Source organism: Phodopus roborovskii, unplaced genomic scaffold (assembly GCF_943737965.1).
Source record: "Phodopus roborovskii unplaced genomic scaffold, PHOROB, whole genome shotgun sequence".
In the NCBI taxonomy this organism is placed as follows: Eukaryota; Metazoa; Chordata; class Mammalia; order Rodentia; family Cricetidae; genus Phodopus; species Phodopus roborovskii.
In genome coordinates, this window is record NW_026125851.1 from 290,014 (window position 1) to 307,234 (window position 17,221).

General features: G+C 46.9%; 1 protein-coding gene across 1 annotated transcript in view; it reads right to left on the minus strand.

Moving 5' to 3' along the window:
- The window catches only part of Myo1f (myosin IF), a 47,974-nt gene that overhangs the window by 15,026 nt on the left and 15,727 nt on the right, over positions 1-17,221 (minus strand). The window contains exons 2-15 of the mRNA XM_051178791.1: positions 16,062-16,199; positions 15,578-15,667; positions 15,389-15,483; positions 13,841-13,928; positions 13,663-13,752; positions 11,617-11,748; positions 11,321-11,455; positions 9,826-9,958; positions 9,473-9,669; positions 5,673-5,753; positions 5,447-5,533; positions 4,407-4,493; positions 3,830-3,997; positions 2,185-2,270 (exon numbers count right to left, since the gene is read on the minus strand). Coding sequence (XP_051034748.1) covers positions 2,185-2,270; positions 3,830-3,997; positions 4,407-4,493; positions 5,447-5,533; positions 5,673-5,753; positions 9,473-9,669; positions 9,826-9,958; positions 11,321-11,455; positions 11,617-11,748; positions 13,663-13,752; positions 13,841-13,928; positions 15,389-15,483; positions 15,578-15,667; positions 16,062-16,199 — 1,607 coding nt within the window. The remainder of the gene's footprint in view (positions 1-2,184; positions 2,271-3,829; positions 3,998-4,406; positions 4,494-5,446; positions 5,534-5,672; positions 5,754-9,472; positions 9,670-9,825; positions 9,959-11,320; positions 11,456-11,616; positions 11,749-13,662; positions 13,753-13,840; positions 13,929-15,388; positions 15,484-15,577; positions 15,668-16,061; positions 16,200-17,221) is intronic.

The following is a 17,221-nucleotide window of genomic DNA, read 5'->3' on the forward strand; positions in this document are numbered from 1 at the left end:
GGGCAGGGGCTCTGGGGTTGGCACTGTTTCTCACGTCTCTGAATTTATCTGCACTTTTTTGTCTTACTCCATGATAATAGCAAGTCACACAGTATGTTAAATACAATAGAAACATGTATAAACTGTGGGGGTATACACCTTTCATCTCAGCCCTCAGGAGGTGAAAGCAGGAGAAGCTCAAGTTCATCTTCAAATACATAGTGGGTTCAAGGCCTGCTTGGGCTATATGAGACTTTGTGTGTGTGTGTGTGTGTGTGTGTGTGTGTGTGTGTGTGTGTGTATGAGAGAGAGAGAGAGAGAGAGAGAGAGGTTCTTTCTACATAGCCCTGGCTATCTTCTATCCTGGAACTCACTATATAGATCAGACTGGCCTTGAACTCATGGAGATCTGCTTGCCTTTGCTCCCAAGTGATGGGACTAAAAGCCTGCACCACCATGCAAGCTTGAGAGAGAACCAAGCAACAGCAACAAATAAGGGCCTGGGGTATGGCCTAGTTGGTAGGTGGTTGCCTTGCATGAACACAGCCCTGGATTCCATCTTTGGCAGCACATATACCAAGCACAGCCATGCATGCCAATAGTCTGAGTATTGTGGCTGAAAAGTCAGAAGTTCAAGGTCACCCTTGGTTACATAGTGACTTAGAGGTCAGTCTAGGTTACACAAGATCCTATCTAAAACAAAAACCAACTTGACCCAAACAAATAAACAAATAGAAAAGTATATTAATTTGTAAAGTGGGGCAACAGAGGCATGTGTCCTTCAAGCAGTCATGCTATAGGTACACATTTACATATGATGTGTGCAAAGCAATGTGCACAGCAGCAGGAGTAGTGGTGCATGCCTTTAATCTCAGCCTCCTTTGGCAAATGGATCTCTATGAGTTTGAGAACAACATGGTCTCTCTATATAGCAAGTTCCAGGCTAGCCAGAGATACCTAGCAAGACCTCAACAAAACAAAGCAAAAACAAACACAATCCCCACCTCAAAAATGTGCACAGGGTCTGGGGAGCTTGGTCAGTTGGTAAAGTGTTTGCCATGCAAACATGAAAACCCAAGTTCAAGTCCCAGAACTCATTTCTTGTTTTGCTTCTAAGATTAGTGCATGCTGATTCAAAAACCTTAACTGCATGCCTTTTTTACCTATTGTCTTATTTATGCAAGGTTTTTGTGTGAGTATAGGTGCATTTGGGTGGGGGTCAAAGAACAGCCTTTGAATGTTCCTTGTTCCTTGTCTTTTCAACTTGAGGCAGTCTTTTCATAAGTCAGGCAGAGAGTAGGAAGATTCTGGGGTTCTCATCCCTCATTTCCCCATAGGTCTATTTGCCTGCAGAAGCTTGCTTATGCCAGTATGTCCCGCTTATGTGGGATCTGGGATCCAAACTCAAGGCAGAACTGTCCATCGGGTGTGTATAGCAAGTGCTTTGCCTACTGAGCGATCTCCCCTGTTTATACCTCATGTAGCTCAAGCTCAAACTCAATATACAGCTGAGGAAACTTTGTGCTCTCAGTCCCAAAGGACTCTACCCTCCAAGTGTTGGGATGATGAGTGTATGACATCACATCAGGTTTTCTGTAGCACTGGGGATGGAATTAAGGACTTCCTGTATATTTGGCAAGAAATCTACCAACTGAGCTACAAGCCCATCTCCCTTTGAGGTAGAGTCTCATGGAGCCCAGGATGGCCCTGAACTCACTTCCCACCTCCACCTCCTGAGTGCACAATTTTGCCTAGCTTATACAGTACTGGGGAGGAAATCCAGGGCTTGCCTAGCATACCAACTGTGTTGCCATCCCTAAAATGTGTTTTCACTGGACTATTGGGATTGCAGGGAGGCACTATGGTTGAGACATGAAGGGAGCTGAACTCAGGGGCTTCCCCTGGAGAGACCCAGAGTCAGTAGATCAAGGGTTTAAGAGTTGTTTTTGTTTTCTTTCTTTCTTTCTTTCTTTCTTTCTTTCTTTTTTTTTCTGTCCTAGAACTGGAATGCAAGCCCCTGCACTCTAGGGGGCACCTGTGGCTGAGTTACATCCCCAGCCTTCAGAGTTTTAGATCAGAGCTATGTCTTGGCAACACAACCATTGTCATAAAGTCCACAGCACAACCAATTCTGGACAAAACACAGTAGTTCCCTGGCCTCTGTTCCTCTGGAGGTTCTTCCCAGAGGCCGCACAGGACACTCACTGGTCGCTGGACTGCATCAGTTCTATAAGGTCAGAGAACAGAACGTCTCGGTTCCTCTCACAGAAGCCACTGACATCATAGGAGACCTGGAGGGAGACAGCATTGAAGGTTGGTGAGGAGCAAAGAGTTTGATGTGTAAATGTCAGGCCAGGTGGCCTGTTCAGAGCTGAGAGGACTGGGGTCACATACATAGAAGAAATCTGTGATTCCAAATGGTGGGTTGTGATCTATTGTTTGGGGCTTGGCGCCCCAGAAGTCTCATGTTCAGTTGAAGCTGGAAGATGAAGGCTGGGGTTGGAGGTAAAAGGAGAAGCCCAGGTTGAAGGTCAGGGCTGCAGGTTTGATCAATAGCAGAGAAAGGCAGGAAGTTATAGGCCAAACTCGAGGGCAGGGGACTAAAGCTAGGACAGAACCCTGAGTGCTGCCGGTGGTGAGATTAGGCTGGGTATCTGTCCTGGCCTGTGTGGCGTTCTGAAGTAGATGTTTTCCTCAATGATTCTCCACTTTTTTTTTTTGAGACAGGGCCTCTCACTGAACCAAGAACTCTCGGGATGTCTAAACTGGCTGGCCAGCAAGCCTCAGGGATCCCCTTTTTCCAGGCTGCCAGTGCTGGAGCAAACCACTGTATCTGTTTTTTTGTGTGGGTGCTGGGCATCTGGACTTGGGTCATCATGCTTGCACATTACTGATCTATTTCCGTAGCTCCAAGAATATTTTTGTTGTTTGTTTGTTTTTGAGACAGGGTCTCACTGTATAGCTCAGCTTGCCTGGAACTTATTTTGTAGACCAGGCTGGCCTTGAATTCAGTGATCTGCCTGCCTCTGCCTCTGGAATGCTGGGAGTTAAAGGCATTCACCACCATGATGGGCTTTATATATAGTTTGGTTTTGATTTGTTGTTTTCATTTTATTTCTTTTTTTGAGACAAGGTCTCAGGTAGCCCAGGCTGGCCGCAAACTCCCTATGTAGCCCATGATGGCCCTGAACCTCTGCTTGGAGTTTGGGCAGAGGATTTTTTTTTGGGGGGAAAGGGACTTAAGTCAGGAAGGTGGACTGGGTTGCTCTTTCAAATGAGATCTTTTAGAGGTCTTGCTCCTGGTTTTTGCAGCCCTGGCTGAGGAACACAGACAATACCTCTGAGGACATCTGGAAATATTTGCCTCTGCTGCTGAGGTCATGGGAACTGCTAGAAAACTCTTGGGAAGGTGGCTATAGGTTGGGTAAGAAACCAGGACATTCCTGTAGCCTCAGGTAGGGCTGAGGCAGACAGGCTCCAGCCCATTTTGTTTGTCATGCGTCTGGGGAACTGGCTGTTGTATTTTGTCACAAGGTTATATTGAAGACTGAGGTGTGTGTATGTGCTGGCATAGAAGAACCGTGGTGACCTGTTGTCCCAATTGGATTCCATCTGTCATGTCTGTTAGGAGTTGCCTTGTTAAGTGGGTAAACTGAATAGAGGCCAGTGTTTATTTGCAGCCCTGGCTGCAAGGACACAAGGCAGGTGTCCAGGCGATTTGGGGGGGAGGGGGAGAGATCCCTGGTCTGGTCAGTAGGGGGCGCTTTGGAGGAGAAACTTGGTCAGAGGGGTAGAATTTTTGCAACCAGGACCTGGAATATTTGAAGGGGCTGAGGGGAGTTCCACGCACTTTGCCTGCATAGTGATGGATGACGAAGCCTGCGCTCCAGCTGTTGAAGTGCTCGTGGGTGCCCACTGCAGCTTGCAGCTTTTGCAGCAGCGTCTGATCCGCGCCGCCGCCGGTGGCGTGCATTGTGGCACACACGTCGTCTAGCACGCTCATGATGCCTGGGGGATTCTGAGCGGAAGCAGAAGTCTCTGAGTGAGCTGGGGGGCTGGTAGGAGACTCCTAAATATAAGCTCAAATTGTGACCTTTCTCTCTTCTTTCTCCTTCTCTTCCCTCTGCCCTGCCACGGTCTTTCCTCTCCTCTCCTTTCTGGAGTGCAGGGAATCCATGCTTTTTCCCCTTCCCCCACACTGTCATCACTTGGAAGGATCTCCGTGACTCTGAAAATGTTACTTATGGGAAGGTTTGCTGAGTGAATAAAAGAACAGTGAATAGGCGGGCAGAAGAATCAGTGGATGGGGTGGCTGGAAGATATTTCAGGTATGGATCTCCTAGGATGTCATAAACCTTTTCTAGATACTGATTTAGCTCTGAAGCCTGGTGAGATCTCCCCCCTCCCCAAGTCTGCTCAGTTCTCACCAGCTTGTTTTCGATGAGGTCACACACGACTTTGTTGTTGAAGTATTCAATGGGAGTCCAGCGGATGCCCTCCTGCACGTACTCCTCCTGCGGGTGGGGAATAAGGTAGTGTGGCACCTACCCTGCTCCCCTCTCCCCCATCTTATCACTCATCCTCCAGAGGATACCCCTGCCTCTGATCCCCACCGACCTATAGCCAGCAGGAGTTGTAAATAGTCCAGAGCCCTTATTCCTTTCCTAAACCAACTCTGTGGTGTTTCATGACACCTCTGGGGCTCAGCAGAATCAGGGAAGAGCTGCAAACACAGCCTGCTCAGGAAGACCCTTCTTGGGCTTTGGGCTCTTTTTATTTTTTTGAGATGGGTCTCATGTTGTTCAGGCTGCCCCTGAACTTAATATGTAGTCAAGGATGACCTTGGATTCTCCTTGCCTTCACCTCTTTGTGCTGGGAAAACAGCTGCCCACCATCACACCTGGTATATGCGGTTCTGGGGATGGAACCCATCCCCAGCCTGGGATCTTCTAAAATTCCTTTTAAATCACCTTTCCATTGCCCTTTCTTTGTCCCGAACCCTTGCCTCAGGCTTTGCATTTAAGAGAGAGGCAACATCAAGGCAGATTTGTTTTCTTTTTCAGATGCTGCGGTTGCAACCCAGCAAGCCAGGCTGTTCTACTTCTGATCTATACACTGGAGAGTCCTTGGCAGAGATTTCTGTGTCAAACAGTACCTGGCACAAAGCAGCTGCTCAAACAACTGCATTTTTCTCTGTTTCTTCTACTCTTCTTATTTTTTTTTTTTCTTTTTTTGGGGCAGGGTCTCTCTATGTAATCCTGGCTGTCTTAGAAGTATCTATGTAGACCACAGAGATCCACCTGCTTCTGCCTTGTGAATGACCTCCCCAACCTCCCTTTTCTCTTTATAAACTGATTATGTCTGGTATTTTGTTACAGTAACAGGGAGCTTGTGTGTGGGGTCCCAAGTGGCTTAGGGACACTTATACTTGAAGTCCTGTCTTCTGCCATTTGGCTGCCCTGCCCACCTGCTCTGCCTTCAGGGTGAGCTCAATAAAAATCTGTTGCAGCTTTTCATTGACGAAGTTGATGCAGAACTGCTCAAAGCCATTTTTCTGCCAAGGAGAAAAAAGGGCATCTCTGTTAGTGGATGATGCTGGAGTATTTGGCAAACACTGGGTGAGCCCAGGATGACAGACAGAATAGGGTTGGGCTGAGGATGGTGGTGAAGTGGGGAGGGTTCCGGGGCCAAACCTGGAAGATCTCAAAGCCATAGATGTCAAGGACACCGATACTGTACTCTTCCTGAGGCTTCTGCATAGCACGGTTGATGGCCTATGGGCAGATGGAAATGGGACCGGTGGGCATGTAGCCAAACCCTGCCACTCATCACTACCCTCTTGTGATGTTTTGAAAACTGCTTTTTTTCCCTGTGTGTGTGTGTGTGTGTGTGTGTGTGTGTGTGTGTGTGTGTGTGCGCGCGCACGCATGTCAGGGCATGTGTGTGGAGGTCAGAGGACAACTTCAGGTGTCTGTTGTGTACTTCTATCTTGTGGATTGTGGGGATAGAACTCGTTGTTTGGCTTGGCAGCAAATGCCTTTACCTAGCTGTCTTATCAACCCCTTGATGCGTTTTTAGCTAAATTTGTGGCTCCATCCACTGCTGACAGATTTTCTCTAGTCTTTTAGCTCCTACCTGAAAACCCAAGTGCTGAAGTATCACAGTTCTTGACCCTAGAGTCAAATCTTCCCACTGTACCTCAGCTTTCTCATCTCTAAAATGGACTGATATCTACACATGATGGTTAGTGCCTGTAATCCTAGACTCAGGAAGCTGCAGTAGGAGGCCTGCTGTGAGCTCCAGGCTGGCCTGAGCATGAGTTCCAGGACAGGCTGGGATACAGAGCAGGATCTTGTCTTAAAACTAAGAAATTGAAGGGCTGGAAAGATGGCTCAGTGACTCTGAGTGTCTCCTGTTCTCTTCTAGAGGACACAAGTTCCACAACTCAGTACCCATGTCAGGTGGCTCACAACTACCTGACATTATCACGTCAGGAAAACCGAAGTACCATGTGGACATCTATACATATGTGTCATAAATTCACTCAAGTCTAGCCTGGAATACTAGAGACCCTGTCTCGATAGACAGACAGACAGACTGACTGACTGACTTGTAATAGCAAATACTAGGGACTGGGCAAGTGACTCAGTGGTAGAGCATTTTGTATAGTGTATATTAATTCCTGGACTCCATCTCTACTACTACAAAATTAATGAAACAAAAAGCACTGTAGTTTGATAATCCATAATTGGAAATACTTAGACTAAGAAGTGTTTTGCATTTCAGTTCTGAGAAACAGGCAATATCTTGAGCATGTTTATTTATTTGCTTGAGATAAGGTCAAGCTCTGGTTGACCTAGAACTCACTATGTAGGCCAGGCTGCCCTCACAGAGATCTGCCTGCTTCTGCCTCCTTCGAGATGGTTTTAAAGGTGTGTTCCACCATGTCCAGCAAAACCCAAGTTTACACATGAAATTCACTTACACTTCATATGTACTTTGTGCATTAATTATAGTGTACTTTTTTTTGTTTTAAAGACATATTTATTTATTTAATTGTTTTGTTTCTTGAGACAGGGTTTCCCTGTGTAGGTTTGGAGCCTGTCCTGACACTAGCTCTTGTAGACCAGGCTGATCTACAGAGGTCGACCCACCTCTGCCTCCCAAGTGCTGGGATTAAAGGTGTGCGCCACCGCTGGCTGGCGATATATTTATTTTTATATTATGTGTTTGGTGGTTTGCCTACATGAATGAACGTCTGGGAACAGCATGCATGCAGTGCAAGAAGAGGCCAGAAGAGGGCGATGGATTCCCTGGAACTGGAGTTAGGGATATTTATGAGCCACCACGTGGGTGCTGGCTATTGAACCTGGCTTTTCTGCAGGTTCTACGCCTTTTTAACTGCTAGGCTAGGTTTTAGCTGTAGGTTGAGCCATGTATGTGGTCTGAGATGGAATGTTCCACTTGTAGTTTCATGTTGATGTTCAAAAGTTTGGAATGTTGAGGCATTTTGTATTTGGGATTTTTCAAATTATGCATGTTCAACCTATACCTTATAGGAAATTTTCCTCCTCCTTTCTTGTGTGTGCGTGTGCTAGTCTATGCTCATGTGTGCACACATGTGTACATTTGTCATGTTGGGCACAGAACTCAGGACCTCACGAATTTTATCACTGAACAACACCTTCCATCTTTATGGGAATTAAAAAAAATATACATTTAAAAAGTTCTGCCTCAAAGCAGTGTGCCAGATTTCTTTGACTCCCCATGGGAAGCCTTACCCTCTCTGAGAAGTGGATAGGGTGGGGTGGGGGAAGGTGAGGGAAGTGGGAACTGGGATTGGTATGTAAAATGAGAAGATATTGTTTTAAAATAAAAAAAATATTTTTTAAAAAAGTCACTTTATACTGGGTGGTGGTGGCACACGCCTTTAGTCCCAGCACTCAGGAGGCAGAGGCAGATGAATTCCTGTGAGTTCAAGGCCAGCCTGGTCTACAGAGCTAGTTCCAGGGCAGGTCCCAAAGCTACAGAGAAATCCTGTCTCGAAAAAAAAAACAAAAAACAAAAAACAAAAAACAAAACAAACAGAAAGTCACTTTACATACATAAAATACTGAGGAGGAGGATTGGTATATAATTTTGTGTGTGTGTGTGTGTGTGTGTGTTTGTTTAGGTGTTCATATATATACAGTTGTGTGTATGTGGAGGCCAGAGAACAGCCTTGGCTGCTGTTCCTCAGGTACTGCTTATCTTGGCTTTTGTTTTTAGCTTTTTGTCTGATGCAGGCTCTCTTTGTGGTCTCTGGTTAGGTGAGGCTGTCCAACAGGGATCTGCCTCTCTCTGTCGCCACAGCTCTGGGATTATAAGTGTACCACGTCTGGCTTAACAGGTTTTAAAATTACATTTAGTGTGTGTGTGTATGTACATGTACATGTGTGTGTATGAACACTTACTTGTATGTGATAGTGTGCATGAGGAGATCAGAAGGCAATTTAAGGCAGTCTGTTCTCTCTGTTCACCATGTGGGTTCTGGGATTCAAACTGAAGTCCTCAGCCTTGGTGAGACACTCCTCCATCCACTGAGCCACCTCACCAGCTTCATGCCTGGCATTTTTGGAATGGAAGTGCCAGGCTGGCAAGATGGTTCAGTGGGTGAAGATGTTTGATGACAAGCCAGATGGATGGTGTGAGTTTGGTCTCAGGGACCCATGTGGTGGATGGAGAGAGCCAAGTCCTTCAAGTTGACCTCTACCATGCACACACATGTTGCAGTGTGCATGCTCACATGCACACTAAGTAAATAAATAAATGGACTAAATTTAAATGTGGGTTCTAGTGATGGGACTCCTGTCCTCATGCTTGCAAAGCAACTGCTTCATCAACAGAGGTTTCTCCCTAGCCAAGATGTCAGGCATAACGGTGTATCCCTTTAATCCTGGCACTCACCCGAGATAGAAGTGCCAATCTCTGTGAGTTTGAGGCCAGCCGGGTCTCTGTAGAGAGTTCCAGGCTAGGCTACATAATGAGATCCTGTCTCAAAGTAATAAATAAATATAAATATACAAACAAACCCCTATAGGGTCATTCTATGCAGCCCAAACTGGCATTGAACTCATAGTCTTCATGCCTCGGGCTCCTGAATGCTGAGATTACAGGTCTGTATCACCATGTGTGGCTCCTCTAACTGTTACATGTTTGTTAGTACTGTGGTTATCACTGGCCCTGACATCCCCTTCCACTCACCTCACCTCACCCAACCCCATACCTATCCCTTTGTATCCTTGATGGCCATCTTAGCTCAGAAATATACCCACCCTCTATCACCATCACTGTGATGGGACCTGGAGGGCTTCAACAGTCCCTCCATTTGCAGGTTGTCCAAGTTGAAAGCTGCACTTCACCTCAGGAGCTGGTGAGATGGACAGGTCAAGCCTGTCTTCCCACTTGTCTGTCCAAATGCTATGGGCTTGTTAGGTACCAGGCATCCACTCACCTCCACCAGGAAGTCGAAGAGGCGGGCATAGAGTCCCTTGGCCAGTGCGTCACGAGTGTAGGCTGCCTGTTCCACGTTGAGGGTCACATCAATGGACTCACTGCGTCCACCCCATTTGCTGTCCATCTTACGACTGGTCAGCTTGTCTTGCAGCCGCCCACTGTCTATGCCCAGCAGGTAGGCTGGGAAGGCCAGGACTACCAGGCAGGAGCAAAAGGAAGCAGCCGGTCAGGCTCTCAGGATAAAGGAGTGTCCCCAGTGACACCAACATGGTTCTCTTGTGATCGCAAGTGGGAAGAAGCAGTCCTAATGCATAAGCCTGACACCTGACTCGCAATAGCACCCACACTCACGGTCTGTGCTCTCCACACGGGCATAGTTCCCTTCTTCCCGGAAGCTGATGTTCCCCAGGTGCAAGATCCCTGCCACAAGCTGCAAGACAAGCTGCTGCACATTGGTCGGAATCCCAATGACTTGCATGGCGTTCTGTGGGCACAACAGGGACAGCTTATGCCTCCTGCTTTGGTTTCCACCTTGACTGCAGAATTAGACTTCTGGGTTCACAGCTTGGTCTTAGGGAGACAAGATGTTTGGATGCCTGATTCTGCTTTGTGTGTGTGCTCAGCATATGTGTTCACCTATGTGTGTGGAGGTCAGAGGTCAACCTTGGGTGTCATTCCTTGGGTGCCGTCTATCTTGTTTTTCTCATTGGACTGGAACTTGGCAAATAAGTGAGGCTGTCTGATGAGCCCCAGTAATCTTGTCTTTGCCTTGACAGTATTGGGGTTACAAGCTGGTGCCATCATGCCTGGGATTTTAATTTTCTTAATGAGTCTTGGGGCTTGAACTTGCATGGTGACTTTCTTTACTGACTGAAACATCTCCCCAACCACCTGACCTGCCTTGTGTATGTGTTTGTGCAGGTGTGCATGTGTATTGGTACACATGCATGTGTAAATGCAGGCGTACCTGGGGGCCGGAGGTTTACATTGGATGTATTCTATTGTTCTCCAAGTTGAAAAAGTGTGAGTGTGTGTGAATTCATGTGCATGCCACAGCCTGTCTGGGGGTTAGAGAAACATCTGCAGTTGTCTGTTCTCATTTCTCCACTCAATTTGAGACAGACTCTCTTTGCTGCTGCATAAGCTAAGCTAGCTGACTTGTGAGCTGCTTGACATTCTCCTATCTCGCCCTACCATTCTCCAAAGAAGCACTTGATCACACATACTTGCAATCCAATTTTTTTTTTTTGAGACAGAGTTTCTCTGTGTAGCTTTGGAGTCTGTCCTGGAACTCTCTCTGTAGACCAGGCTGGCCTCGAACTCACAGAGATCTGCCTGCCTCTGCCTCCCGAGCGCTGGGATTAAAAGTATGCACCTTAATGCCTGGTTTATAGTCCAGTTTTTATGTGGGTTCAGGAAATCCAAACTCATCAGCTCAACAGGCTTGCCTTTCAAGTGCTCTTACCTTTTGATCTTTCTCCCCAGATCTTCACCTTAGTTTTGAGACAGAATTTCTTACTAGTCGTGAAGCTCACTGATTTGACCAGACCAGATGGCCACAAACCCTGGGGATCGGCCTGTCTCTGCAGTTCCAGTGCTGGGATATGAGCCTGTGCTGCCATACCCACCTTTTTTTAATGTGGGTTCTGGGGATCGAACTCAGGTCCTTATGCTTGTGCAACAAGCACTTTACCCACAGAGTTATCTACTTGGCTCCATGATCTGCTCTTTTTATCCAGTTGCTGTATAACTTTGGATAAGTGCCTGCATCTTTCTATGACTCTGTTTCCTTATTTGTAACACAAAAAGGTTCTCTGAGGCATCCAGAGTGGCAGTCGGTACTTACCAGGGTCTCGTTGAAGTCACTCCGGTCATCAGTGCCTTCTACTTTGTAGGTGTCTGATTGGTTGAGGTAGTAATAGTAGTCTGGTGTCATGAGTCCTAGGTTCTGCTGCTGCTCCTGGGAGGCCCCTTCCAGAAGCTGGAGGGCGTCAGAAGGTCATGCATTTCAACTGGGCCTGGTGTAGCCAATGTGGTTGCCCTGCCCTCCCACACACTGCCCTTCCCTCGTTTCCTTTCTTCCATTCTTGGGATCCAGATGGGTCTCCCTCTGCCTCCAGCCCCCAGCTCCCTCGCCTGCACCTGGTAGTAGATGTGGAAATTCCTCTCATTCTCATTCTGCATGACCACACGTGACTTCTCCAGCAGGAAGTTGGAGATCTTGCCTCCATCTGGTTCTCCACCTCGGCTGAACTGGATCTCAAAGTACTTGCCCTGAATCCCAGAGAACCACATTAGCCCATCCCAGAGTCCCAGGAGTGTAGATGGTGCAATGATTACCATCTCAGGCACCTGACCTCTTCCTCTCTTCCTCTTCTGACCTAAATTTGCCTATCTCTTGTTCAGACTCACTTATTTTTTTCCCATTTCCTATCTTTTCTCTTTTTTAAATTAATTTATTTTTTATATTCCAATCCCAATTTCCCCTCCCTCCTTTCCTCCCACTCCCCTCCACTCACCCCTCCTTTCATCTGCTCCCCAAAGAGGGTAAGTCTATTAAGTCTGTCCCACCATCTAGTTGAGGCAGGACCAAGGCACCTCTCCACCCCCACACCCCTGTTAGACTCATTTATTTTTAAATTATATTTATGTGTGTGTGTGTGTGTGTGTGTCGGGGGGTGTACCATGGTGGACACATGGTGATCTGAGGACAATTCGTGGGAGTTGTTCTCAAGGATTGAACTGAGGTCCTCAGGCTTGGTGGCAAATGTCTACTGAGCCATTTAGCTAACCACCACCCACTGATTGACTAACCTTGTTCTTTTCACCAGTGTCTTCCTCTAGACTACTCTGTCTGGGTGGGGCCAGACATCCCTAACCCATCCATCTCCTGTGGTACTCTAGACCCCTGCTAATTGCATTCAGCTCTGAGCTCACCTCAAGACTCCCACCACATTTCAGAGGTTTCTGGGTCTCTTTTGTGTGTGAAAACATGGTGTGTGCATACATGGCTGGGTGTACACTTGTGTAGGTGAAGGTCAGAGGTTAACATTGGATTTTCTCGACTGCTGCCACCTTATACATCAAGGAAAGAACTCTCATACCCAGAGGTTGCTGGTTTGACTAGTTTTAGCTAACCACTTTGCTCGAGGAATTCCCTGCCTCCACTTTCCATGAGCTGAGGATCTGAACTCTAGTCCTCACACTCTTAAATGCTGAGCCATCTCTCCAGCTCCTCCACTCCATTTCTTGAGACAAGCTCTCTCAATGAATCTAGAGCTCACTATTGGGCTAGACTGAATGGTCAGTGAGCATCTAGATCCTCCTGTCTGCCTCCTAGTGTGGGAACTAAAGGTATGAGCTAGCAAAGCTTTTATGTGGGTGATGGGAATTAAACTCAGATCTTGCTTGGGTGGCTCCAGGTTCAGTGAGAGACCTTGTCTCAAAAAATTAGATAGAGGGGCTAGGAGGTGGTAGCACATGCCTTTAATCCCAGCACTCGGGAGGCAGAGGCAGGCAGATCTCTGTGAGCTTGAGACCAGTCTGGTCTACACAGCAAGTTCCAGGACAGAGAACAGGCTCCAAAGCCACAGAGAAACCCTATCTCAAAAAACAACACAACACAAAACAAAACAAAACAAAAAAGACAGAGGGACTGTAGCTATAGTTCAGGAGTTTGAAGCACTGACTTCTCTTTCAGAGGACCTGAGTTCTATGCCTAGCACCCACATGTCTGCTCACAACCATCTGTTACTCCAATTTTAGAGGTTCCAATGCTCTCTTCTGGCCAACACTATACACTCATGTAGTACATTCAAAATACTTATATACACAAAATGAAAAAGAATAGTAAGGTGGTGAACTACTGAGGAAGACACCCCATGTCAACCTTTGCCATTCACTTGCATGTGCACACATATACATGTGCACACTCTACGCGTACACCTACACATGCATGCACCCACACACAAAAAGAAATATGGGGCCTGGTTAGATGGCTCAGTGAGTAAAGTACTTGCCACACAAGTGTGTGAGTGTGCACATGTATGTTTAGACACATGTATGTGTGTACTTGGGTGTGTGCATTATTTGCATACGTGTGTGTGTGTGTGCTTGCCTGTATGTGTGTCTGTGCCTGTGTGTGCAGAGAGACTGAGAGAGAGCACAAGGGACATTATAGTGACTCACAAATCGGCTAGAATTGTTGTTGCGCACCGTCTTGGCATTGCCGAAGGCTTCAAGCAGTGGGTTTGACTGCAGGATTATGTCTTTGACATGCTAGGGTAGAGCCAGGTGGAAAGGATCAGTCTGGGTCAGGTGGGCGTAACTGAGGGAGACCCGACACGGCATTTTGTTCTTGTCTCACCTGGACCTTGTCGCCCCCACCAGACACCTTGGAGATGTAGCCCATGATGTACTTAGCAGCCACGGTCTTCCCAGCTCCGCTCTCGCCACTGGAGGTGGTAGGAGGAAGGAATAATTAGTGGGCAGGGATAGTGGGAAGGATCCTTTCTAATGCCAAGTCACTCATTAATTCGTGCATGTATTCATTCTTTTACTGAGCACCCACAGTGAACCTACTCTAGGTTCCAGAGATTCAATAGTGGGCAAGAAAGATTAAAAAAAAAAAAATCCCTGCCCCAGGGGCTGGAAAGATGGCTTAGTGGCTAAGAGCACTTACTGCTCTTGCGGATGACCTAGCTCTGCGTCCTAACACATGGTAATGATAACCACTTGTAACTCCAAGTGATTGGACACCCTCTTCTGGCCTCTGAGGGCAACAGTATGAATGTGATGCACAGATATGCATGCAGGCAAATCATGCACACACTTAACAAAACATAGTAATTTTTTAAAATTAAAAAAAAAAAACCCTTCTTCCCTCACCCACCCATTATGGCATGTGGCAACCCTGATAAGTATAAATAAATAAGTAGATATAATGTAAAAATCCCTTGGGCTGGGAAGATGGCTCAGCACCCGTTGCTAAGCCTGAAGACCTGCGTTTGATCCCTCAGATGGTAGAAGGAGAGAACTGTCTCTTGGAAGTTGTCTTCTGACTTCTATGTGCATACCTTGACGTGCATGCACCCACACAAATACACACAACATAAATGAGTAAAACATATTTTAAAAATTCTTCCCCCCCCCAAAAAAAAACCCAAGTGGTGGTAGCACACGCCATTAATCCCAGCACTCTGGAGGCAGAGGCAGGCAGATCTCTGTGAGTTGAAGGCCAGCCTGATCTTCAGAGCCAGTTCCAGGATAGCCAGGCTGTTTGTTACACAGAGAAACCCTGTATCAAAACCAAACCAAACCAAACAAAACAAAACAAAAAACTCAAAAAAATCACACCCATTTTATTTATTTGATGTGTGTTTATGTGTAATAAGCATGGTATATGCGTTTGTGATACATGTGCATGTGTTTATGTATTTGTGGGCCCATATACACAGGCTAGAGGACATCAGTATCTGGCTCCATCACTCTCTGCCTTACTCTCTTGAGACAGGGTCTCTCACTGAACCTGGAGCTAGGCTTGTGGCCTGCAGGTCCCAGCAACCCGTCTGTTTCAGTGTCTCCTAATGCTGGAGTTATAGGTGTGTGTGTCCATGCATGGATTTTTATGTAACCTCTGGGAACTTGACCTCAGGGTCTCATCCTTGAGCAGCAAACCCTCTTACCCACTGAGCCATCTCCTTAGCTCCAGAGCTGATATTTAGGCGGAACTAATGGGCGATAATATGAATAAATACATTGTATCAGTATTCAAGGGCTATAAAGAAAGTAGAACAGCAATAGAAACAGAGGAACAGCATGGTATGGTTTATGAGCTCATAACAAACCAGCCTTGGTGGTGGTGATTGAGGACATTCCTGGACAGAATGTTCCAGAATTCCTCACCCTGCCGTACCTGATAATGACACACTGGTTCTCACAGTCGATCAGCATATTCCGGTACATGTTGTCAGTGAGGGCGTAGATATGTGGGGGATTCTCATACTGGGCCTGGTGGGGGAGGTTGGGGGTCAGTCCAGAGCTGGAGAGGCCACAGAGCGTAGGTAGCTGTGGGCATACTTCCACCCATCCCACCTGGACTCACCGCGCCCTGGTAGAGGTCAATTTCTCGGTCAGTAAAGTAAGGCATCTGCTTGAAGGGGTTTATAGAGATGAGCACTGAGCCAATATATGTCTGGAGAGTTAGTTAAGAACCATGCAGTATCTTGCTCTGTCTTTCAAATACTTTCTACCCCTTATTCGGTCCCGACAAGACTTCCTAAAACCACTTTGCTTGGAGAGATGCTTGAACGTACCTTGAGTCTCTTAGGAATAGAAGGCTGGATCCAGAAAGAGGGGAATCAGTGCAGTAACTTAGCTACTCTAAGGCAGGGGTGCAGTGACAGCTACGGCATCTCAAACCACAGCATCCTTCCTCCGTTCATCCATCCTCCCCTCCAACCCTGGGCTGGACTTTCACAGGCCCCTCTGCACTGCCATCCCTCCCTTTGGCATCCTTCCCATCCCAGCACACTATTACAACCTCTTCTGCTCATTCACCCTCCCATGCCCCACACTGCCTGGGATACGAAGATGTAGTCATCCATGAAGCGTTTGCGAATGTTGCTCACAATGGCGTCCTCAGTGATCTGGGGCAGCAGTACCATGTCATCCACACCACTCTGCTTCACGTTGTGACTCTGCCAGTGAAAACGCTCCTTGCTGCCCTGTGGATGGGGGAGGAGGGATGGAGGGTAAGTCCTTTCAAGGGAGCATGGTCGGGGCATCTAGCTTACCTCCACCACAGCTTCTGCTTCCTCAGATGACTCCAGTAATGGCTAGATTTGTTGTTATTGTTGTTGTTTACTTGTTTTTGTTTTTTGAGGCAGCATTTCTCTGTGTAGCCCTAGCTGTTCTGAAACTCACTTTGTAGATCAGGCTGGCCTTGAACTCACAAAGATCTGCCTGAGTGGCTAGCTTTAATTGTTAGCTTGACACAATTTAGAATCACCTATTAAGAGTTTCAATGAGGGAGTGTCTAGCTAGGTCAGTTTGGCCTGTGGGAGATTGCCTTGATTACACCCCAGCCCTTTACTGAGGGATTCTAGGCTAGCATTACACTAGTGTTTGCAGAGAGGGTTGGTTACAACCTCTCTCTCTCTCTCTCTCTCTCCATGGCCTCACTATGTTGCCTTGGCCAGCCTAGAACTCAATATGTAAACCAGGCTAGTCTCTAACTCATGGAGATCAGCCTGCTTCTGCCTCCCAAGTGCTGGGATTAAAGGTGTGTACCACCATATCTGGCTCTCTCTGCTCTTGAGTGTGGATGTGATCTAACTATCTGCTTCAGGTCTTCACTCTGACTTCCCCATACTGATGGATTGTAGGCTGGAACTGTGAGTCAATGAAACTCGTTATCCTTTAACGTCTCTTTTGTCAGAATATTTGATTACAGAAACAAAAAAGAAAAGATGATAACCCTGTTTCTTCTTCACCTCTTGGGAACACCCAGGAGTAGAGAAGGCCACTTCAGGCTTCCTGTCCAAAGCAATATGCATTTCTGGGTCTTCTCTTTTGGTCCCTCTTTCCACCCAAACCCTCACCTTTACTTTCTTGCTGCAGAGAATGGAGCCATCCCATTACCATGACTTCCCCACCCTGAAATCTCCTGAAGCTGTGTTCCAAAGCAACCTCTCCTCATTTATGTAGTTTCTGCCAGGAGGGTATGTCACAACGCAGTGAAAGTAAC